This window comes from Fragaria vesca, linkage group LG3 (assembly GCF_000184155.1).
Source record: "Fragaria vesca subsp. vesca linkage group LG3, FraVesHawaii_1.0, whole genome shotgun sequence".
Taxonomy (NCBI): Eukaryota; Viridiplantae; Streptophyta; class Magnoliopsida; order Rosales; family Rosaceae; genus Fragaria; species Fragaria vesca.
The window spans coordinates 25,590,705-25,612,608 of record NC_020493.1 but is presented as its reverse complement, the minus strand read 5'-3'; the positions used below and the strand labels follow the sequence as shown (position 1 = coordinate 25,612,608).

The 21,904-nt window shown below is 37.7% G+C and overlaps 3 protein-coding genes across 3 annotated transcripts; all 3 read right to left on the bottom strand.

The window, feature by feature from the left end:
* Window positions 1–504: 504 nt before the first annotated feature.
* On the bottom strand, window positions 505–4,329 carry LOC101292101 (importin subunit alpha-1-like). The gene is made up of 11 exons (XM_004295062.1): window positions 4,019–4,329; window positions 3,726–3,822; window positions 3,531–3,622; window positions 3,285–3,416; window positions 2,985–3,170; window positions 2,731–2,894; window positions 2,561–2,639; window positions 2,056–2,184; window positions 1,615–1,742; window positions 1,140–1,511; window positions 505–1,056 (listed from the first exon to the last, which is right to left on the bottom strand). The coding sequence occupies exons 1-10, from the start codon at window positions 4,226–4,228 to the stop codon at window positions 1,142–1,144; spliced, it is 1,587 nt and encodes a 528-aa protein (XP_004295110.1). The 5' UTR covers window positions 4,229–4,329; the 3' UTR covers window positions 505–1,056; window positions 1,140–1,141.
* Window positions 4,330–5,762: 1,433 nt separating this feature from the next.
* LOC101292986 lies at window positions 5,763–6,893 on the bottom strand. Its single transcript, XM_004296209.1, has 3 exons — window positions 6,642–6,893; window positions 6,295–6,557; window positions 5,763–6,135 (listed from the first exon to the last, which is right to left on the bottom strand). Exons 1-3 carry the CDS (start codon window positions 6,798–6,800, stop codon window positions 5,763–5,765), a joined length of 795 nt encoding a protein of 264 aa, XP_004296257.1. The 5' UTR covers window positions 6,801–6,893.
* Window positions 6,894–8,511: 1,618 nt separating this feature from the next.
* On the bottom strand, window positions 8,512–11,257 carry LOC101292688 (protein FAR1-RELATED SEQUENCE 11-like). The gene is made up of 3 exons (XM_004296208.1): window positions 10,307–11,257; window positions 9,676–10,119; window positions 8,512–9,575 (listed from the first exon to the last, which is right to left on the bottom strand). Exons 1-3 carry the CDS (start codon window positions 11,255–11,257, stop codon window positions 8,757–8,759), a joined length of 2,214 nt encoding a protein of 737 aa, XP_004296256.1. The 3' UTR covers window positions 8,512–8,756.
* Window positions 11,258–21,904: the final 10,647 nt, after the last annotated feature.

Sequence of the window (21,904 nt, the reverse complement as noted above, 5' to 3'; positions counted from 1 at the left end):
ACAAGCATTGCTCGCAGGCAGAGAAACCTTAACCTATGAGCATGTTCTGTGGCTGCTAAGTGATTGAAGTATAAGCTCCCACACTCCAAGCTTATTTGCCAAAATGCTCTTGGAATATCATCATCTTTTTGAAGTTTACTCTACCACTACCATTTCCTTGCCCCACCCTCCCAAATGGGATACCAAACAGAGGTCTCCGATGAACACGCGCAACAGACCGTAGTGCTTAGACACTTACAGAGCTAACGTTTCCCATCACACTGGCAACCTACATGCCAAACTCCTTGAAAGGTCAGTACTTGATGTCTAAACGTCCTCAGCTGAAAGATAACACATGCAAATGGGCGTACGGGTACACCTTCAGATGAGTCGTGCTTTAAAGAAACAAATTAAATGAAAGAAATCTAACAGTTGGTGATTCTGCCCGAACCAGAACCCAGTGCTTGTGGCTTACCAGGTTCAGATAGCATGTCAAACATAACACTGCTGGTAAAGAAAAAAAATATTCAAAATAGACTTTAACTAGGCTGAAATATTAATATTTCACAAGGTAATTACCAAAATACAGCTAGACCTTTCTCCTTGGAATACACCCGAAAATGATTTTAACAAATCTATATTCACTCGACAAGGCAAAACAAATCCCGACTCTGGAAAAAATACTCATACAGACTACGACTCGTAATAAAAAGATTGAGCTCGATGCTGCATTTGAGAAACCACCCTCACTAGCACATGCGTTTAGGGGCCCTGTATATGCCAACATCGAGCCACTACCGACACTTCCATAGTACTTCGCGTTAGGATGCAGTGATAATCATCCCTGCCAACCCAACGCCCTGCCATTATCAAACCGACCCATCTCTTCTTATTTGGTCATAGACTCGTAATAGAGTAAACAGACCGACCCACCTTGGCACCTCTTGACCACAATGGACACCAGACCAAACTGAAACCAGACACACGAGATGCCCCGACCACCCCGACTCGACCTGAACTTGACCCCAACTTAACCCATATCAGGAAACTTCTGCTCCTCCGTCCAATTGAAAGTTCCTGCATATATGGAGATCAAAAGGTGAATAAAAGGAAACCATTTACTTGCCAAACCAAGCACAATTCAAATGGGTGTTGCTTACCTTCAGCTAAAATTGAATCCACCGGTTGGAACTTGAGGCCCATTGCCTCCAAAGTTGAAGCCTGGCTGAGCAGCATCTCCAGCTGGCAATGTCTCATCTTCGTCCTCTAACCAATATGTCTCAAGAATTTTAACAGCCTTCTCATAAATCTCGTTGTTGTCGTGAGTCTGCAGATTTTCAATCTTTTCCAGACCATCAGCCTCATCAATCAGCTGTGCATACAGGTTGGTTCCACTGTTACCCAAATTCTTTTCCGCTTCGCCCACCTTCAAAATGTTTTCCAACCCTTCTAAGCAGACGGTCACTATCCTTGGATCAGGGCATACAAGAAGATCACTTAATGGTTTTATACAGCCTTCAGTCACCAAGACCCTGACACAACATGAGTAAAATTATTTAGCAACTACCACTAGGATCTAGAAACAGAAAGGGTCAGCAAATATATAAAAACGAAAAAGATGTGTAAATGACTCACTTGATTTGCTCATGAGTGCCACCAGAAGTAGCATTTGAAATTGCCCAAGCAGCCTCTTTCTTGATCTCAAACTCAGCAGTTTGGAGCAAATTGACAAGAGGGCCAATCAAACCAGCTTCTATTACGTGCTGCAACAATTTAAAAAGTAGTCAGACACAGCTACACATGGTAAACTCTAGTTAGAAGGAATATTCTTGAATACATTCAAAAAGTTTAAAAACGTAGCAATCTACTTAGCATTCAGAATATTAAACAAAATCTCCATTAAGTATGACAATAAACAATAAGATTCCTACTAACTATGTGAAATTAGGTACTTAGGAAGTAAAAAGACTTGGCCCACCAAACATGAACCCAGATAAATCTACAAATGCCAGAAAAATCATAAGCCCAATACTATAAACTATAAAGAGAAGAAAACCCTAAATGACCAATCATTACCTGTATCTGTTCCCTGTTTCCAGCTGTGATGTTTGAGATAGTCCAGCAAGCTTCTTTCTTAATGCTCTTCTTATGATTGTGTGTCAAGAGGCTCAGAAGGCATGGAAGTGCACCATTGGTGATTATACACTGAAGAAAATGATCGCTCATCAAAACCATATACTAAAGTAGCAGGAAATTGATACAGAAAAATCGCATTACAGTACAATAGCCAAACAATCTCAACCAGCAAGAGATGTGTTTCCAATTATCACAGTTTATACAGAGACTAACATTTTAGTTCAAAGCTAGTTCTGCACCACATGTTCTATCAGTTTCCATATTACTGATTACTGCTATTTCTCTACCAAATTAACTCGACAATTACTTTTCATTATCACTTAAAAATTGAATAAAAGATACATTCGACTTGAATCGTCACTACATGATTCTAAATACAAGTTGACAAGTATAGCAAAAGAACAGTAAATAAGAAATAAATAAATAAAAATCCAAGATCAGGTACCTGAGTCTGAAGGTCATCTCCTGTCACAATATTACCAACAGTGCGAAGTGCAGGAATAAGAACCGCAGGCGATGGATGTCTACAGAAACAACCCAAAGGAAAACCAATTAGACAACCAAAATAATATAACAGACATAATCGCACATAGATCAATAACATTCAACACTTACAAGAGAAGCTGCACAAGTCGCGGGCATACACCTGCCTCGATTACAGCTTGAATTTTGTCATTTGTACCATCAGAGAGATACGAGAGTGCCCAGCAAGCATCTGTCAAGACTTCTTCATCATTGGAATGAACTAAACGCTCAAGAGCCGGAAGAGCTGGCTTCACCTGATACAAATTCCCAAGTTAATAAAAGACAAGCAATAATCAATCAAGTTTTCTTCGACCCATAAAAGTGGACACTTAAAAGAGACAAACCTGATCAAACTGAGGCTGTGGCTTGCCCCTGCAAAAGTTGGACAGTGTCCAGGTGGCATTTCTTAGCATTGAAAGCTTTGCATGCTCATTCAACTGGGCCAGCAACGGCATCAGGGCTCCACTGCTGAGGACTAGGTCACGACATCTAGGAGAATCACCAGCAACGTTTCCCAATGCCCAAACAGCCTACAATTTCAGAACACAATTTCAAATTCAGCATAACAAATTAAATCTAGTATGCATCTAATAAAAAAGAACAGAGACCAACAACTTCAAAACAACAATTATCAAGACATATACCTGCTCTCTAACATCATCACTCGGAGAAGCAAGAAGCTTCACGAATATTGGGACTGCCCCGTGTTCAATCACCACCTTGGTGTTGTCTGATGTTCCAGATGCTATGTTTGTGAGAGCCCAAGCAGCCTCAAACTGGACATTCAAAAAACCCAACAAACAAGTTACCAAAACTACAATCACAAAACCAAGCGTTTGGAGGCATCTCCAAGCACAAAATATCCAAAACAGCACAGATCAAATCCAAACCTGAAGTTGCGGATAATCCTCCCTGACTAGAAACTCAACGAATCGGGGAACCACACCAGCTTGAATAACCTCCTCAATCGGAGGGCTTCGTTCTACAAAATCCAACCATCAAAAATAATCAAATCAAGCCGAAAAGCACATGCGCAATCTTCGGAAACCCCTAAAAATGAAAAGATCCCTAATCAAGTAACACACCTATAGAAAGTAGCTTCCGAAACTGCGTGGTAGACTCCAGCTGCAGAGCACTATCGGTTGACCAAACTCCGGCGACCATCGACGGTAGACTCTCCAACTGCAATCAAATCCAAACCAGTACAAGATTTCAATAATATTCAATAAATAATAAATAAAAATTAAATCAAACCTACACAAAGATATCCACAACCCTAACCCTATCGTTCTAATCACTAAATCAAACCCTAGCAGTCACAAAATCGGATCCAATCGAATCCGAGAACAAATAGATCAAGCCAAACCGAGATCGGTACCCTCTTCTCGAGGTTCGCCGGCTGCACAGACGCCGGGAATTGCTGCGCCTGAAGACCTTCGCGGCGCTTCTTCAACAAGCTCTCTTCCCTCTTGCTCTTCCGGATCTCGACCATGTTGTCCTCTCTCCGGCGACGGCCCTCCTCGGCGTCCACCGCCACCTTGTACCTGTTCCGGCGGACCTCGGTCCTGGCGTTCGGCCTGAGCGACATGTCGTATTCTGAAAACTGTGATCGGTGTGAAGAGAAAACCCTAGAGAGAGGGAGAGAGATTTTGGAGTGTTTGGAATGGGAGGGACTGAGAGGAGACGGTTTGGATCTTTTTCTCCGTTTTCTGGGGGAGGTTTTATAATAACCGCTGGGTTACCTATGGTCGGTGACGGTCCTTTTTTTTCAAAATCAACAGCCCCATTAATACTGAATTGAATTTTATTATATTTCTTGTTGGGAAAGGAAGATTACACTATTTTTGAATTTTTGTAGAGAAAATGGAAGATCAATAATTTGTTAATTTTCCAACTCATCATTGTCTGTCATTCCTCTAACCGCATAATGTAATCTCGACTTGGACCGAGATTTAATACGTAAGAAAAGATGTCGATAATTTAGTATAAATAATCGTGATTGTTAGATAAGCTCGTTCGTCGATCTTGTTGTTATCAGCATGTGGGTGTTGCTTTGCGACTAGTACGGTTGTTCATTGATGAAAAGTATTTTTTCTTTTTCACGAACTAAAAGGTTTTGTTGAGGATGAACTTGAGGTTGCACGCCTCCTTAGTTACATCAAGTTAGTAACATACTGACTCAGTTAATATTTGGACCGATGTCCACAGGGGTATTGCAACATGCCCCTAAGCTTATTGGCCACATATTGTTGTTGGGACTTAAACGTCAGCTCGTTTACATCAAGTTAATAACACACTGACCATGTCAGTACTTGAACAAAGGTTTACGAGGGTATTGCACTAGGTCCTTAAGCCTGTTGGCCAAAAATTGATGTTGGGACTCAAACGCCGCCTCATTTACATCAAATTAGTAACACACCGGTTCAATCAACACTTGGAGTCTTGGACCAATGTCCTTGAGGGTACTGCAATGGGCACCTTGTTGATGTCTTCACTCTCAAGAGGATTTGTTGCTATGGTTCAATCAACAATTTTATTGGAGTTTGTTCCATTAATTTTACAAGACAAAATTGTTTTTATTTTTTTTATAGTTTTATTTAATATGATACAAAATTAAATTTTCAGTTAGAGTAGTTAGATGTATTTTTCCACTGCATTTACATTAATTAAACAGGTTCACTGCATTATTTTTAAGGAGTTATAGATTATGGGACCTCAGTCCTTTCCTCATATTAGTCAGGGGTTGAGGACCAAATTGTACTATGAGGGTAGTCTTGGACTATTGGTATCTGAATTCTGACATGACATGATATCATATCAACTGGGTTTAATGCTTTTCATTCATCACCCAAACCAGTTTTAAGAAAGAAGAGAACCAATTAAGTTTAAATCTCCTTATTGACCATCATATATTGGATATATGGATAAGTGCATGCAAGAAAACCAAGAGGGTCAAATTTAAAAGATGAAACAATTAGTTCATCTCAGTTAGTTAAATCTTTTGGCCAGAATATAACTTGAGTGAGTTTAGTCATTTCATTTTGTGCACAATTTACATTTGTTTCACCAGACTTTCAAAAGATGGAGATGGAACTTGTAACAATCCTTCATTTAAAAAAGTTTTAGTGTTTGCTTAAAGCTGCTTGGAGCACAAGTACTGATGGCTGCTCATTCTGGTTTTCTCTGAAAATGGGGTTCTCCCTTGGAATGGTTGTTAGATGAGGTGAAATTGGTGGAGATGCATAAAGTACAGCGGCCTCGATCACCTCTCGCCTTACATTTTCTTGGTCTTGGGAAATTCTCTGTGCACGCAACGCCGTCAAGTATAATCCGGCGGCCAGAAAAACAGTAGTCAAGGCAAACACTCCTGCTGCAGAGAACACACCTTCTCTGATCACAAGGCAATTGGGTTTTGGCCTAGCCCAGTTTTTCAAATGGCCTGACTCCACACTTAGGCCAATCAATAGCAAAATCTCCCCAACAGCAAAACAGATCCTGAACAAGTAACAGAAATATTAGTAAAAATTCCCTCACTAGACAATCTGACATGTTATGCGGTCATATTATCAGTTCGAACCATTGATCATGTTTATTCGACAGTATGACAACATAAAATGCATAATGTAAGAAGACCAATTAAGATGATCGGCATACCAAGTTGCGACGAAGAAAATGGCAGCGTGCCATTTCAAAGACTTGGCAGAAGCTGAATCATGAGGCTCCCATGTAAGCAAGACTGAAGGTGGGGAGTTGGTAATTGCATACAACATGTATCCATGCTCCACCACCATGATAATTGCCAACCCCAAAAATGCACTGGCTGCACTTAACAAAGGTGTTTTCCCACTACCACTATAGATGCACTCGTATTTTCCTTCCTTCCCATCTTCATTAGTACCGCTGCTCAGCCATGTAACCTACATGGACATTAGATTTTGTGAATAACAATTCAAAAAGAAGTAAATCGAAAGAAGATACTAGTATGGAACTAGTATAAGTACCCGAGAGCGAGTAGCTTCAGCAATTAAGCATAGGATGAAGCAAAGAAGGCCACAAAGAATGGTCAAGACCATGAGAAAAAGGCCTGTTTTGCTGCTTAAAGCGGAGCGTGGGCGGCTCGGTGAAAGATCTGCATGTGTGACTGCCTTTGTCTTGGGCATTTTGGAGTCTAAAACTGCTAGAATTCATGCAGAACAGCTCAAGAAGAAGAAGAAGAAGGAGAGAAATAAGGGAATATGGGGTTGAAGTTTTGGACTGGAAAAAGGGAGAGGGAATTGTAGAATTGCTTGGAGCAAAGGTTGCTTAAAAGGATAAAGATTCGAGGGTTCTTAAAAAACTTCATTACAAAGTTATTGTCCTCATTTGTTCACATAGCACTTTCCATTTGATCGCAAACATTAATTTAAACACAGCCATATCATCAGTTGGAGGAAACTTTGATGCCTATAGTACATTTGTAAAGGTAAAAGCCACAGTTGCATGTCACAGACACATAGGATTAGCATATAATCAACTCCATACTCCAATAGCTAATGGTATGGAGAATTCTGAGCCTAAAAGACAGACACCTATGCATTTTTCGAAAAGCCAACACTCAGAAGTGCTTATTGGAATGAAATGAGCTTGCCAAGAAGGGTACCGAGCTAAGCTTTGTTAGAAAAGAAAACGAAAATTAGCTTTTGATTCATCTTCTTTACAACCCAAATTACCCTAGCTTTTCATTGAACTAATGGATGTCATGGAGCATAAACTTTTCATAAAATGGACGATTGTTAATATTCTTCATGAGGTTTCAATGTTTCATATTCTTCGATTCAAGTCTTGTTCATATTATCAACAAATCGACAAAAGAAAGGCATCAAAAGTCCAATGCAAGTTCATTAGCAAAAAGGCTAAACATTACTAGAGAACAAGATCAAAACAGAGATAGAATATTATTGGATGTTAAGATTCTTTTTCCTTTCTGCTTTCATTCGATAAGATGCATTAAGTTTTAGTTAGTTCCTTCAAAAATGCTTTTGGTCTATCTTTTATTTTATTGCTTGGCCATGGTAAAAAGTAATTCTTCTAAAGAAAACGTTGCTTCTTCAAGACAGTTCTGCTTTCTATCTACACCACTCCAGTGCAGAAATTCTTACATGTACATACCACTATACCAGTAGAAAAAAGGGAAAGGTGACTGCCTTGTGCATCTTTGTTTTCTTGACATGGAAGAAAAAAAATCATATTCCATGAGTAGAGAATTGTTGGAGGACATTCCTTATGCAACCTGCATAGTTCAGCATATTCAACTATTCGTTACATACAGCCTATAGGTTTCAATATAACCATGTTATAAATTTGACCACTTGCTATCATTCTTCAAGTTCATTCTCTAAGAGTCCTTCTACTGCTATATATATGTAGACTGTAGTCGATTACTTTACAATTGCAGTTTTCATCTCAGGGAAAAATATCTTCCTTTTAATGCCATAACTAGGGGTGTTAATACCTGCAGCAGCAACACTGAAACCATCTCTAAGATGATGCCGAATACACAGGAAAGCCTGGTTCCAGTATGGCAAGAGCACTGCCACAGAGGGAACTTTTTGGTTCATGCATGATCATCGTCAGGTTAAAGGGAGAAAACTTGCTGAAAATGGAGTCAATTTTTCGCCGAGCAGACTAAGCAAGGTTTCTTTGCGTAAAGATTCAGTTAAGTTACTGTCCTGTACAGAATTTCTACCTTGCTACTGTAGTCTGGAACTCTGTATAATCAAAAGTAGAGGATTTTTCAGCAGTTTGTCATGTCTAGGTATAGAGAAAGTAAACATTAAACTTAATGCTACAAGTCTACAACACTGATCAAGACTGTACAAACTCAACCTGTTTACAATGGTGCCATGATTGCAGAAACTAGAGCACATTTTAATATCCAAACGTCAATTACATTCGAAATGAAGAGTGAAAAGTCAGTATAAGGAGAGATGTCAATCAACGGTAATGAACACCAAAATATATCTACAAAAATGAACATTGAAGAAGTGCTGCTTTTCCTTTGCTACATCAACTAGCCTATTTCCAATCTTTTACCCTACAAGTTTTCTACTACATCTCAACTCAAAATATCACTCCCATCACTGGACACTCAGACAGCAAGGGCCAGCACACTGCCGTGTTCGCTTTCTATTGCTTTCAACTTCTTTTGGTCTTCTCTCTTTAGGCTTCCCTGAAGAAACAGAATCATGAGAGTTTCCAATTGGAAAACGAACAACTCCATCGTCAACTTCCACCTCCGGTAGAGTCATTATATTAGGCGGACAAATATCAGGTGGACAAAAATCAGGTGGGCAATTAGAGGATCCTTCAATTGCTTTACGTGTTGTACTCGGAAGGTCTTTTACACGTGATAATACCACTGCAATTTGCTCATATGCAACATGAAGGCGCTCCTCTGTTTCACTTGATTCAGCAACAAGTGTTGAAGCCATTGACTCCAATAGTTGGATCTTCTCAGACTTGTCTTTAGCGTTCTGAAAGGTGTTGGTGGAAGATGAGCTGACATCACACCAGCGGGTGGGTAGATATTGGTTTGGAATACGGAAACAATTATTATTGGACAAGACACGAAGAACGTGCCTACAGAGGATGCCTGTGAACTCGAACTCACAACAGCTACAGCTGATGTGCTCCTGACTTGGAACCCAAATCACTTTGCAGCCTCCATCTGCCTGAGTATGATGCCGGACCTGGAAACAAAATTCATCTACCGGAAGAGATGCATATTGTGGAGCCAATACAAGTTCCTCTTGAAGTTTTCCAAACGCATAAGGAGTAAGAACAGAGGCAGCATGTGATTCAATTGGTGAACCTGTTTTAAGGCAGACTCTCTGCAGCTTCTGTTGCAACTTTTGCTTTGCCCCAGTCCGATCACTATAATTAACAATATCTGCTGCCTGCAAATGAGAAGGTTTTAGCAAGTAAAAGAAGGTCAAGTAAAATGGTAACAGAACAAAACACCACAAGAAAAGTATACGAGAGAACAAGGTTACGCACATGCTCTACAAAACGATCTAGTTGAGACACTACACCCAGAAAACGTTGAATGAAAGCATTAATTGAATCCGAGTGACATATACTTGTCATTCCAGCAAAAAAGTAAGCCCTCATATATGCTAAAGCCCAAAATGACCGTAAAGCATATAAGCTGATTACATGCTTATTTGTATGCAGTCCATATCTATCAACCATTTCCATCCATCTTTCTTCAAATTCCTCTGCTGACTGCAGATTGTAGAGTTGATCAAAGTCAGCCTTCCACTCATTATATCGAGATCCAATAAGTGCAGAAAACCACTCCGAGAACTTTTCAACAATGTACCATATGCAAAAGGCGTGTCTAGTTTGAGGCATGACAACAGCAATAGCTTCTTTCAGCCACATGTTATGGTCAGTTAATATTGTTTGTGGAGTCTTTCCTTTCATGAACCACCAAAATGTCTGCGCATAAATCAAAAGCGTCAGGAACATACTAGAAGTCTAAAACCATATGCCAAACAAAGTAAGCAAGAAAAAAAAAAATGGAAGAACCACACAGTTCACAAGATATTGCAAATTCATATCTAAAATGAAAATTAGTAACAAATCAGAAAGATTTCCATCAGGGATATGTAAATAAACTTGTTACCTTCAATGCCCAGAAAAATGACTGCACATTTTCATCCCGCAGAAGCACACACCCGAAGCAACAAATCATTCCCTGGTTATCCACTCCAAGCCAAATGCCTAACAACATATCATATGCGTCCAAACGATAAGTTGTGTCAAAAACCACTGCGTCTCCAAATTTCTCATATAATTGAATAGACGAACCATAAGACCAAGCAATATGCTCCAGCCTGTTATGACCATCTATTTTGAAGTCATACTTGAAATCAGGGTTTTCATCTTTCATCTTTTTGCACATTGCTATAAGATCAATGGCATCATTATCCTTATTAACATTTCTAAAAGACTGCAGCAGGTTTCTCACGTCTACCTCCGTAAACGTTAAACAACCTAGTTTAACACCTTTCTCCAGCTCCATCAATCTCATCATTTGTCGCACCGACATCCCAGCTTTCGCATACATGCAAATCCGGCTCTTGTCATCTGGAGACATAGAACAGTATGCATGAAGTTGACTCACTTCACTGGACTTCAAAAGCTCGTGGTTATGCACATTGCTAAATCCTGTAACACGCCATTCAGGGACATCAAATTCTACCCTTTTCACAATGCGCATATACGCTTGACAACCACAGCGTGATGACTTGCGATTCCTCTGCGACTTCCCATCCTCAGCCGGCTTCATCTGCGGGTATCCACCTCTATGACAAGTGAAATCCCTTCTTGTCACTCCCCGGCCAACACCATCCTTGCCCCTAGTGCGGTGACGCCTAATCGAAAACCCACATTGCTTTGCGAAACCGCAGTAGAATTCATAAGCAGCATCTTGAGAAGCAAATCTCTGGCCAACAACAGGAACAAGATTCAAACAAGTCTGCCGCGACAGAATCGAGTCCTCAGCCGTTTCCTCTATCGTGCCAGCATCGTCTTGAGACAAATCGTCCATCCTAGTACTTGCTCCTTCCGACATTCTTCCTCAGTCGATGAATGGAAACCTCTTAATTACCTACCACCTGAAACATATAAAAATTAAGACAAAAAAGCTACCCAAAATGTTTGTACTCCCAACCAATGTCATATAAATGGGAAATGAACACATTTTTCGCATTTCTGTTTCTTCCGTAACTTCTTATACATGTCATGAATGAACAGCTAAATTCGACGCAAGTAGCAAATAGAATCAATGATAATGGTGCTTTAGATTATATACAAACTTACTCGGAGCTATGATCTGCTACCCATTTTGGTTTCTTCCTTCAAATATGTACCAAATCAATTCTTGCAATTCGACCCATGAATTTGAAGTGTGGGGAGTAAGTGAAAAAGGAGGGGAAAGAAAGTGGCGGGGGAAGAGGTTAAGGTTAGGAGGGGAGAACAGAGCGCATCCCAGGGAGAACGATAACCATTCAAGAGGAGATCACGCTATCATGCGCTTTGGGGATGTGTGAGCTTATCGCGCGCACACGGCGGTTTCTGACCGTTGGATTGGGACGGGCTCGGTGATGTGCGGTGAGGGTTTGGTCGCTGGGGGCGTGAGAGTTGAAGGGTGCGCGTTGGGATGACAGCGTACGTTAGAAGAAACCCTAGTTTTGCCAAGATTTGTGTTTGCCTGTTTGGTTTTTGTTGTGGATTCGGTTCCGCATACTTAGAGGCCCATATCGCTCCCATTTTTGTCCAAGTGTTTTCTGATTTGTTTTTTGAAAGAGGGCTGGTACGGCGATTCTCACTCTTGAAGAAACAAGATAATACATTTGGGAGGGGGAACACCTTAACCTCGGATTACATTGAACTACAGAGGAATGTCCCGCAATAATAGCAGCGACTTCTATAAAAGTAATGTATTATAAAATGCACCGAATAACAATAGTTACATCGAAGGCAACGACACGTGCTTTACAATGGTGACATACAAAAAAAGTAAAACTCACAAAGAGCGTCAATATAAATACAAGTAGTTTTTCATTATGTTGCCTGTCGAAATATATACTAACGACACTTTGTTTCATCCTGCATGAAGAGGTGACAACCATCTAGTAAATAATTGTCACCTCACAAAACCAGCTGAGGCACTAAAAGAGTGGAAGGTGGGACACAACCCACCAATTCCTAGAGGTGGTTGCCAAGTAAGACGGCCAGTAGATTGTACTTGTACTCCACCAGCTTGCACATAAGAGGAAGAACTTCCAACACTTGCCTTTCAAAATCATGCATCAATCGAGAAGCTTTAAACACAGCCATATGATCAACCACATATGCATGTGTTGCAAACAATATAATCATTTCGTGCATTCCAATACTCCAACTTAGATAAACAAAATAAAGCAACTTTGAAGAAGATAGAATAGAAACAACATATCGTTAAAAGAAATGGCATTTCCAATTCCCAACCAAAGAATAGAATAGAGACAGAAGCCAGACCTTTTTTGCAGTTGAACAAAACCAGAGAGCATGTAGAACTGATTCAAAGATTCTTTTGCATTGATCATACACCGACGAATGAATGATGTGTCTATTGAATACATTTTCAACACAAGGGAGGATGGATTCAAAACAACTCTACATGAATAACCTAATTTTATTTGGAGCAGCCAAGTCCCACAAATGCTTCCAAATGTTATCCCCCAAAGAGTTGGAAGACCCAGTATCCCTTGCACTAAGTTCAGCTAGAGATTGAGCAGCCCAATAACCACACTTAACATGGAACTTTCCTGATGAATGAAAATCCCAAATCAGCTTGTCCGCTACATGACTGGTAGGTAATGAAATTGAAAGTATGAGTGCTCTTTCCACATCAGTGAAAAAATGAGAAAGTAGATCCAAATTCCACGTGCCATCAACGTTAATTAGCCAAGATACAGTTGCCTCACTTGGGAACAAAGTTGAAGACCGTATTTGAGTTAAAAACCGAGTAGGCACCCAACAATCCATGTAGATGCGGATAGATTTACCATTACCAACTCTCTAACGTAAGCCTGCAACAATACTCTACCCCAAAGAAAAGAATGTCATACCAAAGAAGAAAATCTTCCCGCCTTAGCAGTCAATAAATCCCGACTAGGGAAATAACGACCTTTATATACCCGAGCCACCAAAGAGTCTAGGTATAAGAACAGGCGCAAGCATTGCTTAGCTAACAAAGCTTGAATAAACTGCTCAAACTCCCTGAAACCAAAACCTTTAACCTTTTTATGTTTACATAAAACCGCCCACCGCTTCCATTGAATACTTCGAAGACCAAATTTTTTACTTCACCAAAACTAAGCACAAAGAGAAGCAAGTTCATGACACAGACCCACTGGCATACAAAAAACACTCATGTGATAATTTGGTATGGCATGTATCAAACTTCAATAAGACCAGCTTCCTTACGTAATATAAAAGCTTTTCTTTCCAACCATTTAGAAGATTCAACACCCCTTCTTTAACTGACTTAAAAAGAATATATTTTTTTTCCTACCAACCATTGTTGGAAACCCTAGGTATCATTCGTGACAAGGCACAACCGACACCCCAAAAGAAGAGCAATATACAATTGTAAGGCTTCTGTTGTAGTATTAAGGTTGAATGTGATTGCAGATTTTTGAAAATTGACTTGTTGGCCTGTAACCTCCTCATATACCTCCAAAATTAGATTGAGAGCAGCAATAGTATTAGAAGTGATCTCCAAGAATAGCAAGTTATCATCATCCTCTCCTAACCTCCTTAACTAGCTGAGCTTCCTAAGCTTTTAACCACAAGCTACCACGTGTCCGGAAATGCATCTAATGGCTCATATCTCTTGATACCTAATCATTTGGAGGAACCAAATTTTCTTCTTCTTTCTCCGCCTATTCTCTCTCTCGCCGAGGCGGGAAACCCATTTTTAATATCAAGGTTTCCAAAATTTTATGGCAAACCCATCTTAGCATTTCTTGTTAAACCTATCCAAACCTCGCCTTCAAACCCATCTTCTCATCACCAAGATCGTGTATTTTGCATGTAAAAATTGCGGCTTTTTGATGAACAAAATGGTGAATTTGATCTGGGTTTTGATCAGGTAGGAATGGAGAACAGTGGAGAAGCTCGTGGTTTGAACTTTGAAGTGAAGGTCTATGCGTTTTTCGGTTTATTTTGTCTCAGTTTGTGTAATTAGTAAAAATGTAAAATAACATCAAGTATGTTTGTGTTGCATTCCCTGTAATTTGAATAATTGAAGTCCTAGTTCAATTTATGTTATTCAGATAACCCATTTGAAAATACACCATAGAGAGTTTTGATGTCGTATTGCTATTGAAGCTGATGGAGTCATGCTGAGAAAGCTTTGTTCTTGGCATATGCCCCCGTGATTGGATTTGAACTGACACTGATGATGAACTTCTTCTTCTATGTTGAATTTCATCAAAACCCATTTGACATAATTGGTTGTTGCATGTGTCGGTAGTGATGAACTGGTAAATGAGTTAGAGAAATTAAGGGATGTACGAAGGAAAGAAAGAAAGAAAACAGATACAGTAGGTAGAGAGAGAAGAAAATATTGGTAAAACATCGATCTTCTTTTCTTTAGCTGTTCTTGTTTTTCTTCTTTTGCTGTTCTTTTATTCATTCATTTGTCCCATCACACAGCCCAAAATTCCAGTCAAACCATAATGATTTAGAATGAGAATATATGGGCCAAATTTAGAACAAAAAAAAATAAAAGTAAGGAAGCGACGAATAATTGAAAAGAATAATTTGAAGATCGGTAATTCTCGTATCATGAGGTTGCTAGCCGTTGGAATATTTAAGAAGATGTTGTTTTGGACTTTTCGGGTTTGTTGCGCAAAATATGTTAAATCTGATTTGAGTAATTTTAGGCCAAATCGTCCGTTTGGGACATATGATACATTTCTGGAATGGGAATGACGAGATCTATAAGACTCACTTTAGTGGATCCTATCAGATTTAAGCCAGAAGATGTCGTCTTAACTGTCCGATTAGCGATTTAGTATTTTTAACTTCTTGTGGATTCGAGAAAACCAGACTTGTGGATTCAAGTCACCGTTGGTGGATTTCAACGTTTATATTTTTGCTGCATCAATTGGTAATCAGAGCAGGTCTACTCCTGTGGTTATCAATCTGTATTCATGGGTGATCAAGTTCATGTTACCCGCCAACCTTAACGATGCTGGTCGTAGAGTATCTATCCAAAATTGAAGATGAACATACCATGGGATTCGCCCTAGGTCTCATCAATTCAATTCAAAAAAAAAAAAAAAAAAAAGAAAGAAGAAGAAGGAAGAAGAAGAAGAAGGAAACTAGCATGGAGAGTTGGGTATTCACATCGTCAGATTACGATGACTTTCAAACAACATGTTTCATCAAAGACAAGACATGGCATGGTCAGCAATAATTGATAGCAGCCTGCAAGAGAATTTTGTAGCAAGTAAGGTTGTTGATTACCTTCAATTACCGATAGTGAAGCTGAACGATCCATATTAGATTGATGGTCATGCACATGTAACAAAGGTTTGTAAAGTTCCCATCTATATAGGAGAATTTTATAAAAATGATATTACTTGTCATGTGATTGACATGGATGATACTGATGTGCCTTTTGGAATACCACGGCATGAAAGCGTTAATGGTGGTTATTGCAAAGATGGTACATATTTACTCAAGAAGGAGTTGCGCAAGATCAAAATCAAGCTTGCAAGGTAGAACATTAAGATTGATCATCCTGAGGTGTGTAAAAAGAATGATGAAGAAGTCACTTTGGAGATTAAAGAAGAAATTGCTCTTGTTGAAGAAACCTTGCAGCCTTGATATATCAATCAGAAACAATTGTGATTCAAGGTTGCAATATTCTTGAGAGTCGAGAAGAATCTGTTGAAGATGCATATGACAGACTCATCTTTGGCGTTGGGCTCATGGTTGTGCCATCCGAGTTTGTAGAAGATTAGGCTTACAAACCATATGTTCAATTGTTTAAATTATTATTGAGTTTCGCTTTTACAAGTTATTGTCATTCAAGATGAACTCGAGGTCGAGTTCTTTCGTAGTAGAGGAGACTGATGTAGAACGAGAATGAGCCAAATTTAGACAGAGAAAAATAAAAGTAAGGAAGCGGAGAATAATAAAAAAGAATGATTTGAAGATCGGTAATTCTCGTATCATGAGGTTGTTAGCCGCTGGAATATTCAAGAAGATGTTGTTTTGAACCTTTCGGGTTTGTCGCGCAAAATATATTAAATCTGATTTGAGTAACTTTTGGCCAGAACATCTGTTTGGGACGTATGATACATTTCTGGAATGGGAACGACGAGATCTACAAGACTCACTTTAGTGAACCCTGTTAGATTTAAGCTAAAAGATATCGTCTTAACTGTCCAATCAACGATTTAGTATTTTTAGGCTAGTTTTATTTTCTTTTTAGGATTCTTTTATTTAGGGTTATTTGTTTCCCTTTTTAATTTGGATTCTTAGGTTTCAATGTTAGATTATGATTGTGATTTTGCTTAGGTATGGATGCCTATATAAGCTCCATCATGTTTTGTATTATGGGCAATCTTTTCATCTTAATAAAACTTTTGAGTTTTCTCAAAATCTTGGTGGATTCCAGAAACTTTTCGTGGATTCGAGAAAACCAGACTTGTGGATTCAAGTCGCCGTTGGTGGATTCCAACGTTTATATTTGCGCTGCATCACATAATTCCTCGGCTTGAACAAGAATTTTGATCCCAAAATTTTTGAACTTTCAGACTCTAATTTTGCATCTAGGGGACGTTTTTTTGTTTTGGAAAGTCCAGTAAGCAAAGACAAAATTGAAAGAAACAAAGAAATCAAAGAGATGAAGCTAGGAAATAAAGTGCATCATTTGCAAATGAAGCTGATGAGAATATATATGAGCTAGGAATGGAACTTGATATAAATTTAACTAGCTGCACACAGCCACTTCAAACCATCACTTCCATAAGTAATTGAGGAAATATAGATGAACTGAGGATAATATAGATGAAAAAAAGTGTCTGCACAATTGCCTTCACCTCTTACAAACAATTGCATTCTTCCATTATTTAAGTCTTACAAAAATCATAATAGAACCCTCCACAATTGCCCCATCCAAGCCTTCACATTGCCTTCTCTTTTTACAAAAACAAAATAGCAAGTCTGCACAACCTGCTAAAGCAAACCAAATAAGCCATTACATTATATAATACAGAAACAACCATGTAATAAAATACCATTATTTCTATTAAAACTAGACGCACCTTTTATATCCAGGGGTATGACAGTATATATAAACTCATCTTCCTCCTCAATATTTTCCATAAATCTTGACAAAATACCTGTGATTCCACCTTCATCTGTCAAAAAACTGTGTCCATGCTTTATGGCTTTTTGCATCATTAGAGACAGTACAAACAAGTCCAATTTCCCAATCAATACATTAGAGACAATAGCTAGATACAAAAAGAGATGGAAACTTGAATGAATGGAAAAACAGAAAACCCAAAATCAAACACCCAATATGAAAAGATAAGTTTGGAAAGAAAACCCAACATGCTTACTTTTCCCAATGACAACATGTTGTTCACATAAGAGATGAGGTGAAATGGAAAAATGAAAGATGAAATTCTCAACTTTTGGTTCAGAACATAAGAGGCAGTTGAGTTTCCTCAAAGAAAAATAAGAACAGCTAAAACAAAGAAGATCGCTGGAGAGATAAAGTAGCTGAGAAGTAAATGAAGAATTTGTGGCCATCAGATCAAACTTGTCCATGTGTCGTCATCTTAAGAGAAGCTTAGGTAGGTTAGGTAGTTTATCAGGTTAGGAGAGGATCCAGATCCAAGAGAATAAGCAGACAACCCCACTTTGACACCCTTCAACAATCCTTTCAATTCAGTCTAACTAAGTAAGCATGACAAAACTTTAGTACAAAAAGGAAAAAGATATGGGGAGAGAGAACATCCATGTCGTAAACCCCGTTGAGAAACAATATGACCAATAGAGTCGCCATGTCATAGAAATGAAAAGGTTACGGTTATTAAATAGTCAATCACCCTATGAACCCAAGCTGAATCGAATCTCATATTTTTTTTGTTTTTTTTTGGAAACGGTGTAAGAGCTTACTCCACGTTCTTACCTGAATTTATTAATAATCGATAAAAAGAAGATACATCATAACCTGCAAAAAACTCCAGTCCTACCTATCATAAACTTTGGACATATCCAATTCAAGGCAAACACATTGGATTTGTATTCTTTAACCTCTTGACAATGTACATAGTCTCAAACCCCATCATTACATCAAGAATATGTCGTCCAGGCAAAAAAGCACTCTAAGTTGGACTGATGATTGAAGATAAAACCAACTTCAGCATATTTGCAAACCACTTGGCCACCAACTTATAAATCACAAAGCATACACTAAGAGACCGAAAATTAGATACAAGGACAGAATTTTGAAGCTTAGGAATTAAAGAAATTAAGGTATTATTAAATAGTTGAACACTCATGTTACCATTTGAAATCAACAAGCAAACCACACTAACATCATCTCCCACACTCATACCATCAGCACTAGGACTTTTGCTCTTCTAGAATAAAAGGACAAAACAAAGAAGCATTCATTACATAACACAAGGTTGAATAAAATCCAATAAGTGAGACATGTCAAGATCCCCAACAGAGAAAACAGCCCAGAAAAATACTTGAAGAATACTAAGAATAGAGAACCAATATTCGCTGGATCAGTATGTGTCACACCTCAATTTTTGGATTTTTTTTTTGAGGTGTAACTCATATTCCAACTATGAAATAGATTTTTCATAATTAGAATATGAAAGAAATTGGAAAAAAACAACTGAACACAAAATTGAAATTTATTCTTTCTTACAATTTTCAAAAACAAAACAGAAACTCCATGTGATAAGAAAAAAACTTCTAGGAATTGAACATAAAAACTCTAATGTTTCAAAAAGAAGGAAAAACACACAAAACTTGCAACTTAAAGACTAATTGAATGTAATATACAACAATTTTAACTTCTAAAACTTCAACAAATTTAAGCAATCTAAAATCATGGTTTCTACTTTCAATTATAAGAACTAATAACATGTATAAGAACCTTATAATCTAATCTATACATCTGTATAACATCATACGAAATCAAGCAAGAATCATTGGCAAACATTGAGACTAAGAGTAAAGGAATAAAATCAGAAAATGTATGCCTAACTTCCTGACCAGCAGACATTTTTGGCTAAAAACAGTATAGCTCAGCTAAGAATGGTCTCTTCATAACAATTGTAAAAGATAACCTAAAGATTAATCTGGAACTAGAATCGCAAAAAAAAGATTTTTCTACAATTACCTATGATTTTTCTAATTTCAAATACAGTAGAGAAAAACTGCTGATATGCCTATGTTTCAAGTTTGAAGGTACTTAAAAATCTGAAATTTTAACAACAACAACAACACAGACTTGATTCTATACCTGTTAATAACATAAAAGAACTAATCTAGCTAACAAAGAAACCAAATCAATGGTAACCAAAACTAAGGAATTCAACACTCATATTAATCCACAGAATTCACAAACAACAAAGCCGAAACCAATTCTTAATTCTAATCAAAGAAACAATCATACAAACATTCCAGAATGATTTCTAATTTCACAAATAAAAGGATATAAACACAATCAATTAGTCAGAACATAAAGAAAATCTAACCTGAGTTCTACCAATTTCCTACAACACCAATTTCTCTTCTCTTCTCTCTCTTTCTCTATCAGTGAACTAAAGGAAACCATATGAAAAACATCGAATACTAACCTTTATTTATAGGGTCTGTAAAGTGAGAAGAGCTTGGAGTCCAAGAAAAAGACTAAAGGAAGTCAAATTGAGCACTTCAACCCAATTCTTATCAATCTGGAAACTTAGTCCCCAAGAATTTTGACATCTCCTGCTTAATGAAGTCGGTTACTATTGTTTAGGCATTTCAAGGACGGTTTTTGGGTTTCATGGCAGCAAAATTTCAAATTGGGAAACATCTAGTCAGAAGGAAGAAGAAGAAGGAAGAAGAAGAAGGCGGTGAAGAAGAGAGGACAAAGCTTCGAGTTTAGAGGTCGGAAGGAAGAAGAAGAGGAGGACGCAAGGACAAAAATTTTGATGATTACGGAAATATCGACTGTCTGAAAAATAGAAATTTCGACGGAAATTTCGAGGAAACATTGATAGTAGTAAAAAATTGAGAAATTTGACAGAAACTGATATAACATTATTCAAATTTTAAATGGACTATGTGATCACTTATTTGTTTCATTATCTATTATATCTGGACAAAAATGAATAAATGGTGAACAACTTTCACCTTAAGTTGAGTATGTATACGTCGTCATCAGTAAAATATTTGATATTTCAAATATAAATAGTTATAATTAGAGATCAAGTAAAATTGTAGAACAATTAAATCAAATAAAAGCAAATTAATGTTACTAATATGTGGCAAAATTATATAAAGCATTCAACCATATATAAATTTAAAATCTAAAATTGTTAGAAATTTTTTCTCAATTAATTGCCTTTAAAACTAAACAATACTAATATAAATATAAGCATGAAATAACCAAAACTGAGTATTATGTAGTTTGTTGGGGCGCGCTCCTTCTAATTAGAAGGTCTCGAGTTCAAAATCTGTGTAAAACAGGTTTTGCTTTGAATATTATTCAGGAATCTTTCCAAAATATTACTTGAACTTTCGAAAAAATCGGATTTTCCAAAAATATAGCGATATTTTTTGATATTTCGATAATATCTCACGAGATTTTGTGGGTAGCTGAGAAAGTATCGCGACCTCAAAAAAACGAGATTATCGACGATAAAATTGAAATTTAACTCTTTGGGATGACGTCCTTTTGTTATTCTGAACGACAAACACCTCTTTTCCTTAAGTTGTTTTTATAATTCAAGGTTTGGGCTTGAGCTTTGTTCAACTGGGTATTAGGTTATGGTCTTGGGCTAAAAAGTCTACTACTTAAATCAAATAACAAAATTCCTAACAATATCTTTATAACAAAAGAAAAGAATTTAAATAACATATATTTTCAGTAGATATCATACTAAATCAGGGTTCTTCCAACAAGGGATCCCTATTTTTTGTTACTTTTAGGGATATGCCCACACCATTAGATCTGTTTTTTAATGGGTTTTGATGGCTGAGATTAAAACAAAAATCCTACACCGTTCAAGATCATTAAAAATAAATCAAACATTTGGATGACTTAACGATCACCAAATTTTTTGAAAATTTGCAGAAGTGATCTACTCATATACACCTACAAACTGAACGGTGGAGATGTGATTTTGTGATCGGGAAGTTTGTCAAATACCCTATCCCTAGAAATAAACAAAAAAAGGGATCCCTCATTGGAAGGGCCCTCCATACTAAATATATATAAATAGACAAATAAATAGATATATGTAATATATATATATATATAAACAAATTTATAAATAGGTATATATATATTATAGGCTTTCTCTGCTACACACGTATATATAAAAATTTCGGGTTGTTACAGTATGCTAATCACCATCCGCATCTTTCAATTTAATCACTATATGAGTACGAGTACGAGTTTTGGCATATTCATGGTAAA

Bases quoted from the DNA above. Each gene is read 5' to 3' on its own strand.
- LOC101292688 (XM_004296208.1), bottom strand. From the start codon at position 11,257: ATGTCGGAAGGAGCAAGTACTAGGATGGACGATTTGTCTCAAGACGAT. The intron at 10,120-10,306 runs GTAACAAGTTTA...ATTTATGCGCAG, and splicing joins CATTTTTCTGGGCATTGAAG to ACATTTTGGTGGTTCATGAA. The intron at 9,576-9,675 runs GTGCGTAACCTT...TCTCATTTGCAG, and splicing joins TAGATCGTTTTGTAGAGCAT to GCAGCAGATATTGTTAATTA.
- LOC101292986 (XM_004296209.1), bottom strand. From the start codon at position 6,800: ATGCCCAAGACAAAGGCAGTCACACATGCAGATCTTTCACCGAGCCGC. The intron at 6,558-6,641 runs GTACTTATACTA...ATGTCCATGTAG, and splicing joins CTGAAGCTACTCGCTCTCGG to GTTACATGGCTGAGCAGCGG. The intron at 6,136-6,294 runs GTATGCCGATCA...TTACTTGTTCAG, and splicing joins ATTTTCTTCGTCGCAACTTG to GATCTGTTTTGCTGTTGGGG.
- LOC101292101 (XM_004295062.1), bottom strand. From the start codon at position 4,228: ATGTCGCTCAGGCCGAACGCCAGGACCGAGGTCCGCCGGAACAGGTAC. The intron at 2,640-2,730 runs GTAAGTGTTGAA...TTGTTTCTGTAG, and splicing joins CGACTTGTGCAGCTTCTCTT to ACATCCATCGCCTGCGGTTC. The intron at 1,512-1,614 runs GTGAGTCATTTA...ATGTTGTGTCAG, and splicing joins GGCACTCATGAGCAAATCAA to GGTCTTGGTGACTGAAGGCT.